At 36.4% G+C, this 24,882-nt stretch overlaps 1 protein-coding gene across 1 annotated transcript; it reads left to right on the plus strand.

Annotated features, from left to right (window-relative positions):
• Positions 1–227: 227 nt before the first annotated feature.
• On the plus strand, positions 228–20,888 carry LOC306905862 (uncharacterized protein; the record flags this gene model as incomplete). Its single annotated transcript, XM_079476805.1, has 20 exons — positions 228–309; positions 6,066–6,473; positions 7,197–7,589; positions 7,662–7,733; positions 8,902–9,291; positions 13,369–13,767; positions 13,858–13,935; positions 14,982–15,356; positions 15,432–15,839; positions 16,376–16,768; positions 16,863–16,934; positions 17,789–18,178; positions 18,367–18,774; positions 19,086–19,196; positions 19,274–19,458; positions 19,529–19,686; positions 19,791–20,036; positions 20,118–20,280; positions 20,372–20,474; positions 20,560–20,888. The coding sequence occupies 20 exons, from the start codon at positions 228–230 to the stop codon at positions 20,664–20,666; spliced, it is 4,941 nt and encodes a 1,646-aa protein (XP_079332931.1). The 3' UTR covers positions 20,667–20,888.
• Between the last annotated feature and the right edge of the window lie 3,994 nt (positions 20,889–24,882).

The raw sequence follows: 24,882 nt of genomic DNA on the forward strand, positions 1-24,882 counted from the left end.
TCAGTGTTTCTGGTATAATTTGTGTCCTGTAAAGAGGGCTGATTTCAAAATCAAGTTTAAACACAGCACATACATTAGCAAACATTGTTACAATCCTAGTAAAACAGGTTTATTGGACATGTCTCTCCAGTCTTTTCAGCCATTGTTTGAAGTTTTCATTTGACTAACATCTCTTTCCTCCATGACAGTTTCTTTCAGCAGCATCAGCGAAGATCCCTGTTACAACTATGAGTCTCTGGATCGTCCCTGGAGAGCAACAAATGAAAGTGGATTGTGAATTTGTGATCATGATTTCTCCTGGAGTGGCTGGTACCTACTTTTCCATTATGGGATGAACATCCAAACGCCAGAAAGTTGTATAAATCCATACAGCCGTAATGCAGAATTTTGTCTGTGGGGCAACTTCCTGGGGTTATGTGTCTAAAGCATCATAATGTTTATATTTCTGCGGTTTTTGCCACTGACTTTATTGCATATGTAATTTTTAGGAGTTTCCTTTTCAGACACAAACTTTATAGGAGAAGTGTGTTTAAATGAATCACGCAGGTCTGCACTCGTCGTTGTACTGGTAAAAAAAAACATATCTTGGTCCCGGTGATAATTAGATAATTAAAAAGTTTGCTTGCTATTTTGCCCTGTTTAGGTAATTTGGGCCTATATGTCTGATGATTAAACCATCAGAAAAAAATAGTTTCAAGATAGTATCATTGGGCCTTTGGAAATGTACAGCCTTACACCTAACTAGAGCGTAATAGAGGTACATATTGATACATATTTGGACCTTTTGAAAGGTTACTGTTCCAGCTTGGGTACATTGTTTGATATTTATAAACTACAGTACATACAATTGTAATCTCGGGTGACCAATGCTCAAATAAAAACATACTGGACCGCAACTGGAGGAACACACTCCATCAATGGTATATGTATGGATATACAACCGGTCATGATGACAGTCGTGTGAAATGGGACGGCTGGTATCGACTCTTCATCAACGGATCAAGTGCTCAAATGCCTAAAAGATGAAGGAATCGCAACCGCCCATTTTCGCAGCACCTTCCGAAGTCTGACCACAACATTATTGTCTTTTTTTATATTTCAATTTCGACAATAAAGTAAATCAGTAATTAATTATATGCAAAGTTACAAAGAGATTTTATTGCTGTTTTTGTTTGTTTGTCTGCCCAGTCTTGTGAGTTTTTCTCTTCTTTGAATAAAGGGACTGTTTGCTACACTGGCTACATTTTTTATTTAGAGAGTAAAATAATGTTGTTTTTGTTTGCTGTATAGTGAAGTAAATTTTTTTATAAGTCATATAAGCAAGTTTATTTGTCCTGGTCACAAAGAGAAAACATGTCAGATCTCAGGTTCCTCTCTACTGACTCAAGAGATTTCTGAAGCCTGCAACTGAATTGATAACAACTGTGTTAATTTCAAGGAATGAATGCTTGTCAGAAATACCTGTCATTTCATCCGCAAGCAAGCATGTACTTTCCTAAATAATACATTTTTAGATGACAGTCTTTAAATATCATTCATGAGACTGTGAGACATTTACTCGGTTAGAATGACATATGACTGGCGTCAAATTAAACCAGACATGCTGTTCCAGGTTAAATGGAAATGCACCTCGAAATTTAGATTTTTACATCATCTGAAAGCTGAATAATTGAGCTTTCAATTGATATATGGATTGTTAGGATAGGACAATATCTGGTGGAGATAAAACTGTTTAAAACTCTGAATCTAGGGTGCAGCAAAAAACAAAATATTTAGAAAATTGCCTTTGAAGTTGTTAATCAGAGGCACTGTAACTCACAAAAATACACACAAAATACAGTTTTATATGTTTATAGTAGGATAGTTACAAAATATCTTAACTTAATATCCTTATAAAAGAAAAATCGATAATTTTGATTTATTTATTTGTTCTATTAATCAACGTTTCATTTTGACAAATAAGAATATCCTAAATGTAAAGCCAGAAAACAATCTGTGTGCACATCAGACTCAATGTGACGTAATCACCTCAGGGGTCATGATCGAGGGGGAGAAAATCCATTAGGCTGATAGCTTTTTATTTGCATGGTTTCATGTTTAACTTAACTAATATTTCTATATTTTGTTAAACTCATTAAATACCTACGCTATTTCTAACATTAGGTAAATAATAATACAAATCTGGAAATCACCTTGCTACCACGCCCTGGCTTTGGGAACTCCTAAATTAGGCAACTAAATAAATGAACTTTGAGATTATACATAAAGCAGGAAAACACATTATTTAAAAAACATTCATAGAAGTCTCATGTGAGTTTGGTTCTGATCTGGCTGACTGTTGTTAGGGCATGTTTAAGCAGTGAACCAACCAACAATAAATGACAGCGTGTAATGTATGTAGTGTATGAATGCCTGAATAAGGTTTCTGGTCTCTAAAGCAGTGTGTATGTGACACAACTTTGAAATATTTCTAAGATGAAAGAATGCTGCCTGACAGTAAATGTGACAGATCACAAGTTCACTGAATAGAGAAAACATTTCTGCTCGGAGGTCTGAAGCATTCCTTTATGTAGAGGAGGTTTGTGCTGAGAAACAGCCGATAAGATCCTTTATATATATATAGATTTTTATCTATCAAAAATAAAAGGCAGTAGTTGCCATGATAAACCCATGTTTCATCACAATCACAACTTCACTTTAGTAACTAAGAACTGTTTCTTTGAACAACCATATATTTTCATTTTTGGACTTTCATTGAACTTTTCTTCAGCTGTGGTTAAAATAAAATTGTTTCTGAACTAACTGTGTCGCCTATAACTTGTATCTGAGGTTCAACCTTATCAGATGTTATACCCCAATAAAATATATACATCTAAACGTGACATTCATAAGAACCATTTTGTAAGTAAATGATATGCTGGCTTTGATAAAATGATCACAAAAAATATATTTTCCTAAATATGACTGTTGTATTGCTTAAAAGTGAATATGAACACTATCTTTGCAGTATTTGAGGTCTGAAAACTCACACAGCATCCTTTTCTGTTATTTTCACCAGTTTCTTTGTCATTTTCTGCAAATAAATGCAAACAGAAACAATATGTTTATTTAAATTAAGGAGTAATACTGTAGTGGAATGAAACAAAGTCATTTGGGAACATCTTTATATTTGAAGTGAATTCCTTCATTCAGATCAGTTCATGCAAAGACAATATGTAAAAATATTTTTATGTCACTTGAAGAAAAACTAGTTTAGATTGATGAGTGACTACTTATGGTTCCAGTAAAGCACCTCCCTCATTTCATGGTTAAAAAAACAGATTTTGTCACCTGCAGCTTCACTATTCTGCTTTAACTGCTGAAGAGAGAATCTCACAGATTTTGCTCTGCAGTAGCATATCATCTCAGGTAATAATAAATGTCATCTTTGTCTTGTATCTATTCAATTATCTATTTTGTTTTCATATTTTTTACATATGCATTTTGTAATTGCAGGTGCAGGTGGAATAGTTTTTCACAATGGGGTTTTTTATCTCATTGTGTGTGTGTCTTCTGCTGCTGAATATTAGTGAGTGTTTAACACACCCCATGACAAATCTGTTTAAGAATAATTCAAATATGCCAACTGTCCAGATTTTAAATCATCATTTCTTATTTGTGTTTAACAGGTGAAATAACCAATGGACAAACATTAGGTACTGTGATCAATCTTTCCTAACATTGCATCTTTTGATCACTTTGCTCTAAGTGGTTAAAATTGTTCTTTAATGATGGATTTAGAAAAGAAACTAAAATTGAACCTTTAATATTTTAGCAGAGCTCTTCATTTTTCTTATGTATTGCAGAATGGAAAAGGTTTTCAATTTGCAGACCAAACCAATCAAACGCAAAAATAACACTTAAATGAAAAAGACTTGTTAACACTTCATTTGTTCGTTTTCTTCAGTTTACATTCTATGAACTGGGACTAGAGAAATTATTCATACATGATTTAGAAGGAATAAAATCTCTGCATCTCACAATTGTTGCGCTTCTGACTGCAATATCTGTTAGTTGAGTAAACAATGCATGAATTAATGCAGGGATTTGATTGTCCTTCATATTTAAAATAATATTTTTCTATGAATTCACCATCCTAAAATTCAGGTTTTCATTATTCAAGTTCACGCTTGCGCACTTCAATACCGCATTACTATATCACGCACCTACAGTAGTGTAATTGTAAGTAAACATTTGATGTAGTTTTAGCCTACTTTATAAAGCATTTCTATAATATGCAACTTTACACATTTCCTGTCACTTTCAGTTATAACTCCACTAGGTATGGAATATATATATATATATATATATATATATATATATATATATAAATATATATACATATAGTACATTTTCATGTGGCCTACCACAAAAAACAATTGACGTTTTATTTTTTTCCAGCAGCATTCATAACAGTTTATCTTTCAAAATTCTGCCACACACTCCTGTAATCATCTTGTTAAATCTGACGACATCATGCACAAAACGTTCACAATAAAGATTTGTCACACGATTTGATATCATTGGTATATAGAAGGCTGTGTAAAGGATTACGAATAAAATATATTTATAATTATCTTATCTTCACTATAATATGCAGTTTTTGTGGTAGGCCACATGAAAACATTAAGTACAGTACAATTTATATTTCAGACCCAGTGGAGCAATAACTTATAATAGTAGTGGAAATGTGTCAAGTTTCGTAAAATGGGTCAATAAAGTAGGCTAAAACTACATCAAATGTGTACTTACAATCCAAAGATTTCAGCCTTTTTCCGTGTCAGCAAAACTTTCTTTCGTGTCACCCAGCACGACTTTCAATCTAATGTATTTTAATATGCGAAATCTTTCATAAGTATAAATATATATCATTGCAATATTATGGGCAGGCCCGTATTAATAAAACAGGGCCCATGGGCACAAGTGTCTTGTAGAGCAACAACAATATCAACCTTCATACTGTTACTCTGACATTCGCAAGCACACACTGCACCTCAAACCTATCAATCAAGTTCTATAAGATTCTTCCATAATTCACACACACACACATACATGCCGGAATAACAAAACCCTTTTTACCAGCTTTATGCTCAAATATTTTCTTATAAACATCTTCATCTTTTTAAGAATAAAAGGGCAGACTTTGTCCATGAAAATGCGAGTAATTTGTTCATTTCTTAAACTGTATTTGTTTAGCAACTAAGCGCGTTCTTATGTAAGAGTGTAATGTGTTAAATAACATTAGCGAATATTACATTCTTCTGTGGAGGCGGTGTTCAACCCATATGATAGGTGCATTCCAGGACATGGCGTTTGCTGGTTGTGGCTAGTTGTCATTTCAGTAACAACACATCTTGAAACGAACTTTTCCTCTAATACACTGGTCTTACAGATTTCCCACCAGCTAACCTCAAAAATAGAAATGAACACGTTTAGCAGCGGTTTTCACGCACGACTCTCGTTCAGTTTTCTAGCCACTCAACGCCACCTAGTGGTGTAGACTGCACCGTCTCACACAGCATATTTAATGCTTCACACTAGGCCATTATATTCTACTTTTCAGATTAGCAGCACATCATTGGAGTGCGATACTCACACACTCATTGCGCTACACAACTCCTGTGGCTCTTATGGGACTCTCCAATAGAAGCCAAAACTTTGCCAGTAAAGTGACCCATTCTATCCAACAGTCTCTGTGATGATTTCTTTTGTAAACACATTCTGTGTGCAGTTAAACTTGATCCTGTTCAGATATTCTTTAGTTTGCGAGACCAACTTGCTGCAGTTTAACATACTGTGCAGGTAAATACATATACAGGTGCTCAGGAAATTGTATGTGATAACTGTTGTTTAATAATCACTAATTTCTCACAACCACAGAAACCACTGAGACGACCACAACCACAAAAACCATAAATGTGTTTCGCTGAAATTGTAGATTTATTACTTACAGGATTTCCTAAAATAGAGTCTGTGAATGAGTAAATATAATCAAATGACATTTCTATTTTACAATATTTTCTCAGTATCGACAGCTGTCAGCTCTGACCCGTGCTCTGATTATAACACTATTGAAGACTATTGGAGAGACATAGGGGAGAACCCATACCAGGACTATGAACACGATGACAGTCTTGTTGAGTGGAACGGCTGGTATCGGCTGTATCTGAATGGAGAAAGTGCTCAGATGTCTGAGTGGTGTGTGAGTTATATGGGATGTGGAGGTTATACTGGACTGTTTCTCAACGGTTCACATCCACGACCTGAGGATGGAGTGGTGACCCGTGATGTTATAGGCAGTCACATATGGTACTCCAACCAGTGTGGCAGCTACAGATCAAACCCCATCCAAGTGAAAGCCTGTCCAGGAGATTATTATGTATATGAACTCAACACACCAGATCAGTCACTGGAACAACCTTCATACTGTGCAGGTGAAGCTTAACCTTTATTTGATATTTTGAGAAGATAACGGGAAATGCAATACAAATGTCCTGTATGTCTGCACTCTTTTAGTCACCTCAGATATCACACACAGGTTGCTTATAAGAAACTTTAAGATCAATCAAGTTCCTTCATAGTAAATAGTGCAAAGATAATAATTTATTGGGTTGATTTACATTTATTCATTTGGCAGACGACTTACAAGTAGTTTTTTTTTATACAGTGGCACATTACTGCAGAGCAATCAGGGGTAAAGTGTCTTGCTCAAGGGCCCTTCAGTCATGACCTGCTGGCACTGAGATTAGAACCAGCAACCTTCTAAACACAAGCCCAACGCTCTAACCATTAGGCCACAGCGGTTGGGTTTGTCTCTTTGGCCCAATATGAAAATAACCAAACGTTTATTGAGTTTATATTACTTACAGAGCCAGAAGTATCACAATAATACTCAGTTTTGATTGGGAACAACACATTTAACAGTTTCCATCAGATGAGAGACAACATGAGACATTAGAGGAACTCGACCATCATTCAAAGTTGCTTTTGAAGTTGTAAATTAGTATTTTATATTTGCTTATTTATTATTTGCATATTTCAATGTAGACAAATTCATTTTTACTTTTTAAATGATTTTTTACCCTCTCTCTGCATAGCCTTCATTAATCACAATTCTTTAATAGTACTTTGACTAACATCTCTTCTCTCCATGTCAGTTTCTTTCAGCAGCATCAGTGATGATCCCTGTTACAACTATGAGTCTCTGGATCGTCCCTGGAGAGCAACAACTGAAAGTGGATTGTATATTTGTGATGAATATTACTCCTGGAGTGGCTGGTACAGACTATATTATTATGGGATGAACATCCAGATGTCAGAGACCTGTGTTCATCCATACAGCTGTAATGCAGAGAGTGGTCTGTCACTCAATGGTCCTCACCCTCAGATAGATGATGGGGTGGTGATCCGGGAGGTCTGTGGAGGGTATTCTTGGTCTGGTACCTGCTGTGATCACAAATCAAAACCCATCCGAGTAAAAGCTTGTCCTGGAAATTATTACGTCTATGAACTCGCGAGACCAACAGGCTGGTGTGCAGGATACTGCACAGGTAAAGCTTTTTCCAGCTTTGGAACTATCTAATTTATGTTATTTTAGTCATATCTTGAATGTTTTTTTTCAGATGTCAACACTATATCACAGACTGATCCCATAACAACCACAACTCTGGCCACTGGATTCAGCATCACTTTCAGTAAGTTTCAATAATAAATGGCTACTTCAAGTCTTACAAATTTCTTTTATTCACTGGATTATTTTACAGTTTATGTCAGTATACACTCAAATAAAAAAATTGAGAAACAGAAAAAATTTATGGTGTGAAGACAAACAAAGCTATTGAGGAGAGACGGCAGATAAAAGATAACAAATGAACTGAACACATCAACTGAAAGAAAAACATAGATAGAGATGTAAAGACTTAAAAATGACAAACAAGAAGAAAAAAGTCACATATTACTGATTCAGATGCTTGTTGTTTTGAAGATCTTGTGGGGGGTTGAAGGGGGGGAGTCATGTTCTCGGGGGTTCAGAATCAGCCCTAACAACCAGGGGCCGTATTCATAAAAAGTCTTTGTGCAAAAAGTTGCTCATATTGTGACAGAATTCAAAGTTATTCTTAGAAATGTGCGCGTTTTCCCTTAAAATTAAAGGAAAGATCCTAAAGAAATAGTTATTAAGAAAGCATCTTAACTGAGGTCTTCAGGTCCAGAAATGGCAGGAGTATAGATGAGGACTTTTAGTAAGAGACTTAAGAGTTTAGCATCAGGGACAATGGACAAACCGAGAAGAAGGAAAATAAATGTGTTTTAACAGAATTTGATATGTAAGAATACTGGTAGACTTCGGATCAAGTATGTTAAGGACTGTTAAGGTATTGTTTTATCATTACTGTAATAAGCTCCCTGTTACTACAACAAATGTTGGCGGCGCGTTGGCTTCAGAGTAATGACATAATGAGCAATCCAGTCATTTCTATAGATCAGTGTGTCATACACAACTTACAACAAAGAGAGCCTCACCTCCTCATAGATAAAACCCAGCTAGCAAGTGCGTATGTTACACGTCTGCTAAAGATCTGCAGATCTGGAAAAAATCTGCTGTGTAAAACATCTGATAAACATTTTAGAAAGAGCAGTTTAACGTACAGATGTATATGTGCTATCAGGGAAGTTTTGTCTTTGCCCTCGCTCAGAGTTTCAGGTACTTTCAGGAGTTTCAGATTCAGTTTCTGAATCACTTTTAAGCTGAGACTAGACATTTCTTCACTAAATCAGGAGCTTTCTGAGAGAAAGTTTTAAGAATATGAGGCCAGGTTAACAATGACCCTAATTCTCATTACTAGTAATGTATTTTAATCTCAGGTGATCCGTGCTCAAACTACAACAAACTGGATGAATACTGGAGGAGCACACTCAATTACATGTATTGGTATGGATATATATCTGGACATGATGACACTCGTGTGAAATGGGACGGCTGGTATCGACTCTTCATCAATGGATCAAGTGCTCAGATGCCTGACTGGTGTGTTAGTTACATGACATGTGGAGGTTTCAGTTCTCTGTATCTTGGTGGATCTCATCCTGGAGTAGAAGATGGAGTTGTTACTCGTGAAGTCTACGGCTCTAATTATGACCAATGCAGTCATTACACATCCAAACCAATCCAAGTCAAAGCTTGTCCTGGAGATTATTATGTCTACGAACTGACCAGACCAAATGTAGCGATCCCAGGACCTTCATATTGTGCAGGTACATTCATTCTGTTCAAAGACTTTACATGTTTATGATTATTTATGTTAGAGACATAATCTACTGTATATACTGCACGCATTATTTCAATTAAATCTTTTTAAAACATATATTTCATTGGTTTTTAGAATGTAATTAGTATTTTGATGGGCAACACATTTAGATGCGAGTTGTTATTCAAAAGTAAAGAAGATATTATGTATTTAAACCACTTAATCAAGTCTATATTTCTATATTTTTTATCACCTGGCTTAAAAGGGCTACCATGTACACTCACCTAAAGGATTATTAGGAACACCTGTTCAATTTCTCATTAATGCAATTATCTAATCAACCAATCACATGGCAGTTACTTCAATGCATTTAGGGGTGTGGTCCTGGTCAAGACAATCTCCTGAACTCCAAACTGAATGTCAGAATGGGAAAGAAAGGTGATTTAAGCAATTTTGAGCGTGGCATGGGTGTTGGTGCCACACGGGCCGGTCTGATTATTTCGCAATCTGCTCAGTTATTGGGATTTTCACGCACAACCATTTCTAGGGTTTACAAACATGTTTCTTGAACATGACAATGAGGTCAGTGTACTAAAATGGCCCCCACAGTCATCTTTGGGATGTGGTGGAACTGGAGCTTAGCGCCCTGGATGTGCATCCCACAAATCTCCATCAACTACATGATGCTATCCTATCAATATGGGCCAACATTTCTGCAGAATGCTTTCAGCACCTTGTTGAATCAATGCCATGTAAAATTAAGGCAGTTCTGAAGGTGAAAGGGGGTCAAACACAGTATAAGTATGGTGTTCCTATAATCCTTAAGGGGTGAGTGTATATTACAGTTTATGTCTATGAAAGTAAATAATGTAGTGCATACTGTTGAATACAGTGTACTTGTTGAACTTGAAAAAACAAGGAATATTTCAGCTTCAACCTCGATCAAACCCAGCTAAAGCTGCAAATTAACGACCGTCTCTCAATATGTGTTCTTCAGCGGTCTTGTACAACCCCTAAACCACAGGTTTTATCAGCTGGGAATTTGCAATGCATATTTGTGATCCAGTCTTTGAAAACCCATCATTAAAGTCATTTATTTGTAATATACTATTCCTACATAAACTCACCCTACTAAAAATAAACCCATCACATATATTCTAGTGGTTTCCGTAAAAAAACATTATGAACCACACATTTTTTATTACAAAATAACAAAAACATGTAATGAGCGTTATCTGGGTGTCCTCTTGAATCCCATCTGCATATATTGTGTTTTGAACAGGGATCTAGTATTTTAAAGCAGGGCAACCAATAAAATGTAAAGAATATCCTGTGAATGTATAATCTTTTATTATTTTAATTTAATTTAGATTTAAATTGAGATTGACTTTGACTGAGGCCATGTCAAAGACTTACAGTAAATGATATTGAAATAAATGGTTAAAATCAAACTCTGATGCTCGTCACTAATAACTAGATTTGTAGCCTAGTTTTCACACACCGGGTCAAACTTATGAGTGCAAGTTGTGGCAATTATTGACATTGATAGTTCATTATAATAATTACCAATGAACATTTGTGCAGTTTAATTAAATACCAGTTGACTTTCACAAGGCTGGCCATCAGTTCTCCTCTCTTAACATCAAAACAATTATATACATTGTAGTATAAGTTTTCTCATTTATTGATTCACCACACGAACGTTTGTGAACTTAGCTAATTAGATACAATGTATGCCAACAATCCCAGAGTTACATTAATGATAACGCATATGCTAATTTTATTAAAGAATACGCGGTGGTTTTAAAAGTGGGGATGAGTTATCATCAGAAAGTATAATACACCTGCGCACAGAGAAACTATGTGGGGATGCTATCGCGATGGAGGGGGACCCCACGTACAACGTAGCATTTTCTTTTACAGCTACTGCAGCGTCACCTGAAGTGCCATTTGCTTTAGGAGCAGGATTACAAAAACACTGAAAAATGTGTTTAAATGCTTGCCTTTCATGATCTCCTTTTGTTTCATATCTCCCGGTTGCACCAATGGTCCAAAAGTCAGTGGGTAGTACTTTTCTGACACAAAACAATGTTGTTATGTATCCTAGAAATAGTAATAGAAATCATTGATCTTTTCTAGTCAGTTTACGGTGTAGCTCTACTGTCGTGATCCTAGCCCTGTCTTGGTTGTGTGTCATGTTGTTTTTGTCGATCGTGTGGGGAGCCGGTTTGACAGCTACGCACGTGTTCGGTGTCTACGTCATTTGCCCCGCCCTCCGTGTCTCCATCAGGCTTTCCCCTCACCGGATTTCCATCACATCATCACCCTCACTCCTGTAGTTCATTTCTCAATTAGAGCCGCTTCGGCTCACTCATTAGCTTCACCATTCCCGCTGGTTTAGTTCCCTCTATTTAATCCCTCTGGTCCTCTCGTTGTTTGTCAGATTGTTGTATGTTTTGTACATTCTGATTAATCTTGTTTAGGCCTTAGTATCTTGCCTCCCTGTATTCCTGTCTAGTTTTAGTTATTATTATTTCACAGTTATCCGTCTAGTTCAGCTCTCTCAGTCTTTGTTATCTTAGTTCTCTCAGTCCTCGATCTCTTAGTTTTCAGGTGTGTTAAAGCCAGGGGTGTTGCACAAGATCCCTGGCCCTATGCATAGGCAGTCATGATGGGCCCCCATGCCCCCCCATACAAACTGCGTGCTGTATGATAACCAAACAAGAATTGATTCGGTCATATTTCATTTGCAGAATGAACAACACAAAGGGAACAGATAGCTTATTTGACATTGGAGTGTTCTCAGTAAATGCCACTGGAGGTAGCCTAATATTAATGCCATATTGCCATATACATGTCATCATCTCTTTTATCATAGTCTTGTGTATAGTCTCAATTTGAAAAATGCATTTCAGTAATTCAACTTAAAAGGTGAAACTAATATATATCATAGACTCATAACATGCAAAGTGAGATATTGGAAGCCATTATTTGTTGTAATCTTTATGATAATGGCATATAGCTATAAAAACCTTAATAATATTCATATTTTGAGTTTGGGGTTTTCATAAACTGTAATCCATAAATAATCATCAACATCAAAACAAATAAAGACTTGAAATACCTAACTTTGCATGTAATGAGTCTATATGATATATTAGTTATACCATTATACCAATATAGTAACTATACTTTATATTAGAATTACTGAAATAAATGAACTTTTGCACAATATTATAATTGTTCGAGATTCACCTGTAGCTACTGATGAGTTACCAACCTATGACACTGATAAGCCTACTATTGCTAATTTGAAATATTATAGCCTATTAATTTAAAATTAAACAGGTTTCACAATGACGCTATTTAAATGGTGTGTTGTATGCAAACAGCATTGTTAGTGTACAGTTTATTTATGTGGCCTTTACCTGAGATTACATGTATAACCGAATTTACATCTGAAAGTGTGCACTAACGATCGCGGATTCGTGGGGATATTCAAGCAGCTTGGCACTTCAAATTTCGTGTTGTAGTTTGTGCTCACTTTTCATTGAAAAGAAGTCAGTAACCAATTGTTTCCCCTCATTTTGTTTTCTTTTCTTCTCCTGTCTTTCCTTTCTTTTTCGGTGTCCTGATTTGGCTTTCTTTGAGAAAGACATTTCTACAGCGCTCCACCAGATGCTCAACTAACATAAACAAACTGCCACAAACTACAGCTTTGGGACGGTGCATACAGTATTGCTCTCACAGGGCATTGATGTCATATATCAATTGATCTGTGCAGTGGCACGTGTCAAACAAATGATGTTATTAGGACCTGAGATAAATTCAAAAATTTCTTTAAAAAGGTTGCATATAATTTTTTTTTTGCGTGCAGTTACTTGTTTTATTTCATCTCATTAAGAATCTTTGGTTTAAACTTTTCATAAACAAGGCCTCACAAAAATCAACATCAACCCCCCAAAATGTTTTCTTTGAGGACTCCCCAACATTCTCTCAGAATATTTTTTCATTTCCAAATGACTTGTATTTTAATTATATATAACCTTATCAATATTATTAATGCACTCTTTTTTTATAATAGTTCCTTTCAGCACTCCTAGTGTGGACCCATGTGACAACTACACCAGTCTGGATGAACCCTGGAGATCCACTGATAATTACATTTACTACGACCACTACTACAGCATGTGTGATTATAATGTGGAGTGGAATGGCTGGTACAGACTCTTCATCAACGGTCAGAGCACTCAGGTGCCAGAATCATGTGTGAGTCAAGGGATGTGTGGCACATATAACCCACTGTATCTCAGAGATCCTCATCCACAGCTGGGAGATGGAGTGGTCACACGACACGTCTGTTTGTCTTCATGGGACGGCTGCTGTGGTTTTGAATCTCATCCCATACGAGTCAAAGCCTGTCCAGGAGATTATTATGTTTATGAGTTTGTCAGACCAATGGAGTGTGCTGCTTACTGTGCAGGTAGAGAATTTTACTCACATGGAAATTAATCTAATACTTTTCTGAGATTTGTTTACAAATAATTGACAAAATATTTTTTCCTGATCTCAGAAGACACAAGCTTAACCACATTGACTCCAAACACACAGAGAACAGAGACTCTGAACACTCCGCTCATCCCAGCTATTGGTAAAGTATTGTCCTGCTTTCTCTTTTTATTCTTTTTTATGATCTTCTTTTATGACATTTCATTAAACTTTATGATAATCACACTATTATACAAGGATGTAGTCATGTTGACTACTGTGAAAACCCTATCCCTGAGGACAACGGTAATGACAGAATAGACATTAAGGATACAAAATAGACATAAAATAGAAGTTAAATATAGAATGTCTTACATTGTTCAGATTTTCCTGCCTCTTATTTCATAACAATGTCACAGTTCTTAAGACGGTTTTATCAGACGCATAAATCATTTGTTAAATAAAATTTGTTTATCTTGCTAGCCAAATAATTTACTACAATAAAAAACAATCTACAGGGACTCTAATCCTTGCGGGTATGTATGTACTAGAAGTTACGTTAGGAAACAAAAGAGCACATGTGCAGTAAAGTTTGTTTATGTTGTTGCTTTGAAACACCAAATTCAGAATTAATATCTTCCTGTAGGGAACAATTTTGGTGAGATCCAAGAACGTTCTTACAAAGAAACCTCAAAAACACTTTATTTAAACTGAGCATCCCAAAACTGAGGCTAAAAATAAGTGATGCACCGATGTATCGGCCACTGATATTAATCGGTTGATATTGGATCAATTTAACACCATCAGCGTATCGGCAATAGCATGAAAAAGGCCAAAACAGATGGTTTATTAATGAACTGCATGGAGTTAATGAGATGCATGTGTGAATAATCCAAAGTTTCTCTCTGAGCAAAATAATTAAATAGCAACAGCAAAGACCTTATTTAAGTTTATTAAAGAAATGTTCAATGTTAAGTCAAATATGAGTTAACGATGTTCATAAAATAAATATTGAATTGTAAAAGTCCCCTTTGTAGATTGTCATGTTGTCTTATTGTATTTTTATCTTAACTTTTGCCTCTCTTAAAATGTTCAATGGATCCAACAATATTATTCCATTTCAAATAAAGTGTAAATGTACAATTTGTTTATGGCAGAAATGGCATCCAGTCAGAATTCTTTTTGTTTTTTCTAATGTTTTCTAAACAGAAGTGGACCCTTGCCACAACTACCATGATCTGGATGATGTCTGGAGAGCCACCAGTGATCAGCATTCCTCTGGTGTCATGTGTGACATGAATGTGAATTGGCAGGGTTGGTATCGTCTCTTCGTTCTGGGTCAGAGCGTTCAGATGCCAGACACGTGTGTTGCTCAGTACAGCTGTGGCACTCACGCACCACTGTGGCTGAACGGTGGACATCCAAGTGTTGAGGATGGAGTGGTCACCAGAGACGTGTGTGGTCACTGGAACAATGACTGCTGCCATTTCCAGTCCAATCCCATACGAGTCAAAGCCTGTCCAGGAGATTATTTTGTTTATGAGTTTGTGAGTCCAACTGCCTGCCATTTGGCATACTGTGCAGGTAGGTAAACATGTGCTATTTGGATACAAATCTGTTTGTGACCGTGTGTAAAGAGGTTTCTCTTTTCGCTCTCAGTACCTACAACTACCATTTTTGATCCGTGCTCTGATTATAACACTATTGATGACTACTGGAGAGACATAGGGCAGAACTCATTCCAGGACTATGGACATGATGACAGTGTTGTTGAGTGGAACGGCTGGTATCGGCTGTATCTGAATGGAGAAAGTGCTCAGATGTCTGAGTGGTGTGTGAGTTATATGGGATGTGGAGGTTATACTGGACTGACTCTCAACGGTTCACATCCACGACCTGAGGATGGAGTGGTGACCCGTGATGTTATAGGCAGTCACATATGGTACTCCAACCAGTGTGGCAACTACAGATCAAACCCCATCCAAGTGAAAGCCTGTCCAGGAGATTATTATGTCTATGAACTCATCACACCAGATCAGTCACTGGAACAACCTTCTTACTGTGCAGGTGACGCTTTAACTCTACTTATCCTTATTTCTTAAAAATTTTAATTTGTGACAAATATGTTTCCAAAATAATCTAAAGGAGAAGTAGGCATTTTTTTAACAACAGAGCCTCCCTCAAGTCTTGTTGGAAGGATGTTTGTTTCTTGCATATCTTTTAATTGACCTTTTATATAGTGAAGAGGAAGATACGCTACACAGAAACCACTAAAACGAGATATAAAAGTGGGAATATGGCAAGCAAGTGCAATTTGTCTCTTCATTTGAAGAAAACCTCTGCATGTCAATGCCCATGAGACATTTTAAATCGCCGATTTTTGATTAGTGACAAGAACTTTAGAGCAGAGACAGATTATTTGGATTGGTTACCAAGATCTGTGTCTCAGTCACACATGAATGGCAATGAGAAGACCAACATATGATTTTATTTTAGCCCAATTGTCATCACTTTAAAGTGTCTGAAGAGCCTCCACTAACTTTGTGCTTTGAGAAATTATTTATTTGCGGTACTTTGACTAACATCTCTTTTCTCCATGACAGTTTCTTTCAGCAGCATCAGCGAGGATCCCTGTTACAACTATGAGTCTCTGGATCGTCCCTGGAGAGCAACAAATGAAAGTGGAATGTGGATTTGTGATGAATCTTTCTCCTGGAGTGGCTGGTACAGACTTTATCATTATGGGATGAACATCCAAATGCCAGAGACCTGTGTTAATCCATACAGCTGTAATGCAGACAGTGGTCTGTGGCTCAATGGTCCTCACCCTCAGATGGAAGATGGGGTGGTGACCCGGGAGGTCTGTGGAGGGTATTCTTGGGGTGGTTCCTGCTGTGATTTCAAGTCAAAACCCATCAGAGTAAAAGCTTGCCAAGGAAATTATTATGTCTATGAACTTGTGAATCCACAATACTGGTGTGCAGGATACTGCACAGGTAAAGCTTTTTTTTCTACCCACTGAATTTCTAATTATAACATTTTCTTAGGCCTATATGTTACTTTAGTCATGTCTTACATTGAATGTTTTAGATGTCAGCACTATATCACAGATTGATCCCACAACAACTCCAGCTGTGTTTACTGGACCCACCGTCACCTTCAGTAAGTTTCAATAATAAATGGCTATTTTAATTGTAATTAAAATACAATTGTTCCACAAATTTTAAACTTTTTCAACATCACTTAAGTCGACTTGCATGACACCATTTTATCCTTAATGTTTTGTAACACATTCGAGTAATCACAACGAATGATATTTCTTTACTGAGTGATCCACAACTGAAAATACAAACATGAACAGCTCAGAGATGCGTTTTCTACTAACGCACATGGTACAACATTAATCTTAATTTATTCACATTATCTCTTTAGCTCTTTTTACATTAGTGGCCTCCTACTTAAACAGTATGTATAATAAACTCATAACAAATTGCTAGATTAGTTAATTCTTACAGTGAAGTAAAGTAACGCAGATAACTTCATCCTTAGCAGAGTAATGTACCCCGTAACTCCCAGAAATAATCTACTGATATTCAATTTATACAACAGTTTGTGCATATATCTGCAGTTTTCGCTTATCTGAAAATACAAACATGAACAGCTCATCAGAGATGTGATCTCTACTTACGCACGTGGTACAACATTTAGTGACGCACGCATGTTCATGACATCGCCACATGAGTTAATCCATTTTACAGGTTGTGAACATCCCCATGAATACATTTTTGAAAGACAAATTAAAATATATATTAATGAGATCAGCGCATAAAGACAAGACAAGCATGAAGATACGCAAACAGTGGAAAAGAAAATTAGTCACTTATTAGAGTATTATGAAAGTGTTTGCTGTTCTGAAAAACTTGTGGGGGATTCAGCGGGGTGAGTCATGTTCTCAGGGGGCTTAGCCTCAATAACCAACCATAACAACACATTAAAATAAACTTTTTTAATCTCAGGTGATCCGTGCTCAAACTACAACATACTGGATGAATACTGGAGGAGCACACTCAATTACATGTATTGGTATGGATATATAACTGGACATGATGACACTCGTGTGAAATGGGACGGCTGGTATAGACTCCTCATCAATGGATCGAATGCCCAGATGCCTGACTGGTGTGTTAGTTACATGTCATGTGGAGGTTTCAGTTCTCTGTGGCTTGGTGGATCTCATCCTGGAGTAGAAGATGGAGTTGTTACTCGTGAAGTCTACGGCTCTTATTATGACCAATGCAGTCATTACACATCCAACCCAATCCAAGTCAAAGCTTGTCCTGGAGATTATTATGTCTACGAACTGACCAGACCAGATCTAGAGATCCCACTCCCTTCATATTGTGCAGGTACATGCATTCTGTTCAAAGACTTTACATGTATATCTGGATTTATGTTATAGACATAATCTATATGACTGGTTTATTTACAGATCTGTAAAGATATCGTATGTGGACTATATTCTTAATGGAATTAAATCCGCATCCAATCTACATTTATTAACGCACTCTTTCTGGGTTTTGTTTCCTCATAATAGTCCCTTTCAGCACTCCAAGTGTGGATCCCTGTGACAGTTACACCAGTCTGGATGAGTCTTGGAGATCAACTGATAATTACAATTACAATTACAATTACTACAACTACTACAGCATGTGTGATTATAATGTGGAGTGGAATGGCTGGTACAGACTCTTCATCAACGGTCAGAGCACTCAGATGCCAGAATCATGTGTGAGTCAAGGGATGTGTGGCACATATAACCCACTGTATCTCAGAGATCCTCATCCACAGCTGGGAGATGGAGTGGTCACACGACACGTCTGTATGTCTTCATGGAACGGCTGCTGTGGTTCTGAATCTCATCCCATACGAGTCAAAGCCTGTCCAGGAGATTATTATGTGTATGAGTTTGTCAAACCACTTCATTGTGCTGCTTACTGTGCAGGTAGAGAATTTAAGTACTCAAATGTTCTTTTGTTTAATAATGAGTATGTGCTCACTTGAATTAGTAAATGGATTTAAGATCCACCAAGTAACATCTAGCAATTTCCTAGCCAAACATGTAAACTCTAAAACACTGTATGATCTAGAGAAATCTATTCTTTTTCAAGTATATAGAAATAAACTTTCATCCCATTTCCCTCCATCCTTTAACTTTTTATGAAGCTGCGGAGCCCTAATCCAAAATAATTCAGTGGACTCTTTTGTTGTATTTATGAGCTTCATCTCTCTGTGTTCTTCTCTTATCTGTGACAGATCCGTGTCTTTCACTCAACTGTACTGAAGATGAACTGTGTGGAGAGAGAAATGGTGTTTACGGCTGTTTCTGCAAAGAAAACCAAACCAGATCTGAACCTCACTCCTTAGGTTAGAATCACCTCACAACAAAATCTCAAATGTACAAAAAGATCTTTTGTTAAATGCTGACAATGTTTTTTCCTCAGATTTCTCTGAAACCTGTGAGAGTAGTTCAGGATCTCTGTCTCTATCTCGCTGTCAGCTGTTTGAAGCTGGTTTTTCAGCTCATGTTCTTCATCTCAATGACCCCAGCTGCAGAGGAACCGTCCAGAACGGAAGAGTGCAGTTTCACTTTGATAACAACGATCAGATCTGTGGAACCAATCTTGTGGTAAGACTCAATATTAACACACTTTAATGAGTTGATTGATATCTGGACTAATATGTTGTGCGGTCCACAGGCCAACGGCACTCATGTCATCTATGAGAACTTTATTTTGGGGACAACAGGGTCACCCGCAGGTCTCATCAGCAGAGAGAAAATACTGAAGCTAAATTTCAGCTGTATTTACCCCCAAACACAAACACTTTCTATGATAGATATCAACCCACTGGAGACGTGAGACTCAATTTGAACTAAATATTAATACATATCTATATGCAAGAATGATACATTGAACTACATCCGTAGAAACTGAAATCTTCTATTGTTTATTTTATCAGCCGTGTGAACAAGGATCTTCCCGCTGGTGAAGGGAGGTATCAGGTGCGAATGGTTCCATATCAGGATTCTGAGTTCTCTCAGCCCTTCACTGGTCGTGTGGATGCAGAACTCGATCAGCAGATTTTTGTTGAGGTTGGTGTTGACGGGGTTGACAGCCGTCAGTTTGTCACAGTGATTGACAGATGTTGGGCGACACCTGTGAATGATCCAGAGAACAGTCTGAGCTGGGATCTCATCACTGGAGAGTAAGACACAAACATCAGTTTGAGCTTCTTAACATGTTTAAAGAGTGAAAGAGTGAAATAAATCATCATCTTTATCTTCAGGTGTCCAAATCCACAAGACAACACAGTGGAGCTTCTTCAGAACGGCGTCTCAACATCCAGCCGTTTCTCCTTCAGGATGTTTATCTTCAGCTCAAACTCCACTAAAGTTTACCTGCACTGTTCTGTTCATCTGTGTCTTATGTCCAACAATTACTGCTCAACTGTGAGTTATAAACACATTTCTATGATATTAGCTGACATTTGTTGATAGTATTTATACATATTTCACATTTTATATTCTCTCTTTCTCTCAGTCCTGTTACTCTGGGTATCAGCGGAGGAACCGCAGATCTCTGGACTTTCACGACAGCTCCTCCATCTCTATGGGTCCTCTTGTTGTGTCTGATAGAAACGCAGGTGAATATTTCAACATATTTTCTGATTTATTTTGACTGTGGATAAACTTCATTTCACTGTGTTGTGTTATATTTTCTCTTCACAGATCTGGGGCTCTCAGAGCGAGTGAAGGCGTCTGTGGCTTCGTGTCTGTGTAGTTCTCTGATGGTTTTGTTTGTTTCTCTGATGGGTGTTCTGACCTTCCTTCAGTAGATTTACACACAAAATAGACAACGTTTCACATGCCTATCGGCTAAACAATTATTTTATGTTACACAGATTATAACTTTCTAACTATATCTTTATTTCCAAACTGTAATTTGTGTATTTGTCAATAAGAATAATTAATGGCTTGTTTACTGTAGTAACTATACTATACTATAGTAATGATCATTTTAATAAAATAAATGAACCTGTAATGGGCCTAAGAGCTTCAGTTTCTGTGTCTGAGTCTTTATTTCTGCACCTCTTCTTCAGAAATGGAGTAGGTGTTTTACCTTTACTTCCAAATATTCACTGTCATGTAACTTTAGAGATGCAGAATAACCAGTTAAATCTAATTTTCTGTCACATAACTTTGAGGTTTCTCGAAACACACAATACGTATTTTCTCCTTTTGTTTCACAATTCTCATCAGCTTCATTTAACACATTTTTCCTTCAGCGCTTCTTAACATTGTTACCAAACTTGTTGATGAGATTCAATATACAGTATTAAGTACAACAATAAAAATGCTTTAATATACAGTATATTCATAAATGTGCCACACATGTGTGGATAAACATGTTCATATTAAGTGGATTCATGGGCAATACATTACAGCTTTAAACATACCAGTTTCTTAAAGCAGCAGAATGAGGAAGAGATGTGTTCAAATAACTCTTCTTGTTGTGTGACGAAAAGAAAAACTGGTTGAGTGACTACTTAGGGTTCCAGTAAAGCACTTATAACAAGAGAGAATAACTCTGAATAATCTCTGCAGTAACATTTAGGTGCGGTAGTTTGACACAAGGACAGTCTTATTCTCACGTGTGTGTACTGCTGCTGGCTAATGGTGAATGTATCTTGATATACAAATCTGAGGAATCTGTCTTGTGCTTTAGAATGAAACTGCTGTATAACCATATACGTGAAGTGAATATAATTTCCAAATATACATTAACAAATAATTGTGCTTATATTTTGTATTTAACATGTAAAATAATAAATGGACAATCATCATGTAGACTTCTGTCCTCAATCTTTCATAAAATTAACATTTAATTTCTCATGACACTCTGGAATACTTGATTCTGATTGGTCACTTATGACCTTCTGGAGTATTTTATTCAACTATACCAGTCATTCTTCTTTTATCTCCTAAATTGATAATTTATTTTCTGTTTCATGTTTTTAAACATATTCTTTTAACAGATAACTTAAAGCCATTTTCAGTCCTGTTTCTGGTATAATTTGTGTCCTGTAAAGAGGGCTGATTTCAAAATCAAGTTTAAACACAGCACACACATTAGCAAACATTGTTACAATCCTAGTAAAACAGGTTTATTGGACATGTCTCTCCAGTCTTTTCAGCCATTGTTTGAAGTTTTCATTTGACTAACATCTCTTTCCTCCATGACAGTTTCTTTCAGCAGCACCAGTGATGATCCCTGTTACAACTATGAGTCTCTGGATCGTCCCTGGAGAGCAACAAATGAAAATGGATTGAGAATTTGTGATCATGATTTCTCCTGGAGTGGCTGGTACCTACTTTTCCATTATGGGATGAACATTCAAACGCCAGAAAGTTGTATAAATCCATACAGCCGTAATGCAGAATTTTGTCTGTGGGGCAACTTCCTGGGGTTATGTGTCTAAAGCATCATAATGTTTATATTTCTGCGGTTTTTGCCACTGACTTTATTGCATATGTAATTTTTAGGAGTTTCCTTTTCAGACACAAACTTTATAGGAGAAGTGTGTTTAAATGAATCACGCAGGTCTGCACTCGTCGTTGTACTGGTAAAAAAAAGCATATCTTGGTCCCGGTGATAATTAGATAATTAAAAAGTTTGCTTGCTATTTTGCCCTGTTTAGGTAATTTGGGCCTATATGTCTGATGATTAAACCATCAGAAAAAAATAGTTTCAAGATAGTATCATTGGGCCTTTGGAAATGTACAGCCTTACACCTTGCTAGAGCGTAATAGAGGTACATATTGATACATATTTGGACCTTTTGAAAGGTTACTGTTCCAGCTTGGGTACATTGTTTGATATTTATAAACTACAGTACATACAATTGTAATCTCGGGTGACCAATGCTCAAATAAAAACATACTGGACCGCAACTGGAGGAACACACTCCATCAATGGTATATGTATGGATATACAACCGGTCATGATGACAGTCGTGTGAAATGGGACGGCTGGTATCGACTCTTCATCAATGGATCAAGTGCTCAAATGCCTAAAAGATGGAGGAATCGCAACCGCCCATTTTCGCAGTACCTTCCGAAGTCTGACCACAACATTATTGTCTTTTTTTTATATTTCAATTTCGACAATAAAGTAAATCAGTTATTAATTATATGCAAAGTTACAAAGAGATTTTATTGCTGTTTTTGTTTGTTTGTCTGCCCAGTCTTGTGACTTTGCTTTCTCTTCTTTGAAGAAAGGGACTGTTTGTTACACTGGCTAAATTTTTTATTTAGAGAGTAAAATAATGTTTTTTTTGTTTGCTGTATAGTGAAGTACATTTTTTTATAAGTCATATAAGCAAGTTTATTTGTCCTGGTCACAAAGAGAAAACATGTCAGATCTCAGGTTCCTCTCTTCTGACTAGAGAGATTTCTGAAGCCTGCGACTGAATTGATAACAACTGTGTTAATTTCAAGGAATGAATGCTTGTCAGAAATACCTGTCATTTCATCCGCAAGCAAGAATGTACTTTCCTAAATAATGCATTTTTAGATGACAGTCTTTAAATATCATTCATGAGACTGTGAGACATTTACTCGGTTAGAATGACATATGACTGGCGTCAAATTAAACCAGACATGCTGTTCCAGGTTAAATGGAAATGCACCTCGAAATTTAGATTTTTACATCATCTGAAAGCTGAATAATTGAGCTTTCAATTGATATATGGATTGTTAGGATAGGACAATATCTGGTGGAGATAAAACTGTTTAAAACTCTGAATCTAGGGTGCAGCAAAAACCAAAATATTGAGAAAATTGCCTTTGAAGTTGTTAATCAGAGGCACTGTAACTCACAAAAATACACACAAAATACAGTTTTATATGTTTATAGTAGGAAAGTTACAAAATATCTTAACTTAATATCCTTATAAAAGAAAAATCGATAATTTTGATTTATTTATTTGTTCTATTAATCAACGTTACATTTTGACAAATAAGAATATCCTAAACGTAAAGCCAGAAAACAATCTGTGTGCACATCAGACTCAATGTGACGTAATCACCTCAGGGGTCATGATCGAGGGGGAGAAAATCCATTAGGCTGATAGCTTTTTATTTGCATGGTTTCACGTTTAACTTAACTAATATTTCTATATTTTGTTAAACTCATTAAATACCTACGCTATTTCTAACATTAGGTAAATAATAATACAAATCTGGAAATCACCTTGCTACCACGCCCTGGCTTTGGGAACTCCTAAATTAGGCAACTAAATAAATGAACTTTGACATTATACATAAAGCAGGAAAACACATTATTTAAAAAAATCATAGAAGTCTCATGTGAGTTTGGTTCTGGTCTGGCTGACTGTTGTTAGGGCAGGTTTAAGCAGTGAACCACCCAACAATAAATGACAGCGTGTAATGTATGTAGTGTATGAATGCCTGAATAAGGTTTCTGGTCTCTAAAGCAGTGTGTATGTGACACAACTTTGAAATATTTCTAAGATGAAAGAATGCTGCCTGACAGTAAATGTGACAGATCACAAGTTCACTGAATAGAGAAAACATTTCTGCTCGGAGGTCTGAAGCATTCCTTTATGTAGAGGAGGTTTGTGCTGAGAAACAGCCGATAAGATCCTTTATATATATATAGATTTGTATCTATCAAAAATAAAAGGCAGTAGTTGCCATGATAAACCCATGTTTCATCACAATCACAACTTCACTTTAGTAACTAAGAACTGTTTCTTTGAACAACCATATATTTTCATTTTTGGACTTTCATTGAACTTTTCTTCAGCTGTGGTTAAAATAAAATTGTTTCTGAACTAACTGTGTCGCCTATAACTTGTATCTGAGGTTCAACCTTATCAGATGTTATACCCCAATAAAATATATACATCTAAACGTGACATTCATAAGAACCATTTTGTAAGTAAATGATATGCTGGCTTTGATAAAATGATCACAAAAAATATATTTTCCTAAATATGACTGTTGTATTGCTTAAAAGTGAATATGAAC

Source organism: Barbatula barbatula (assembly GCF_947034865.1).
Source record: "Barbatula barbatula genome assembly, chromosome: 16".
Classification (NCBI taxonomy): Eukaryota; Metazoa; Chordata; class Actinopteri; order Cypriniformes; family Nemacheilidae; genus Barbatula; species Barbatula barbatula.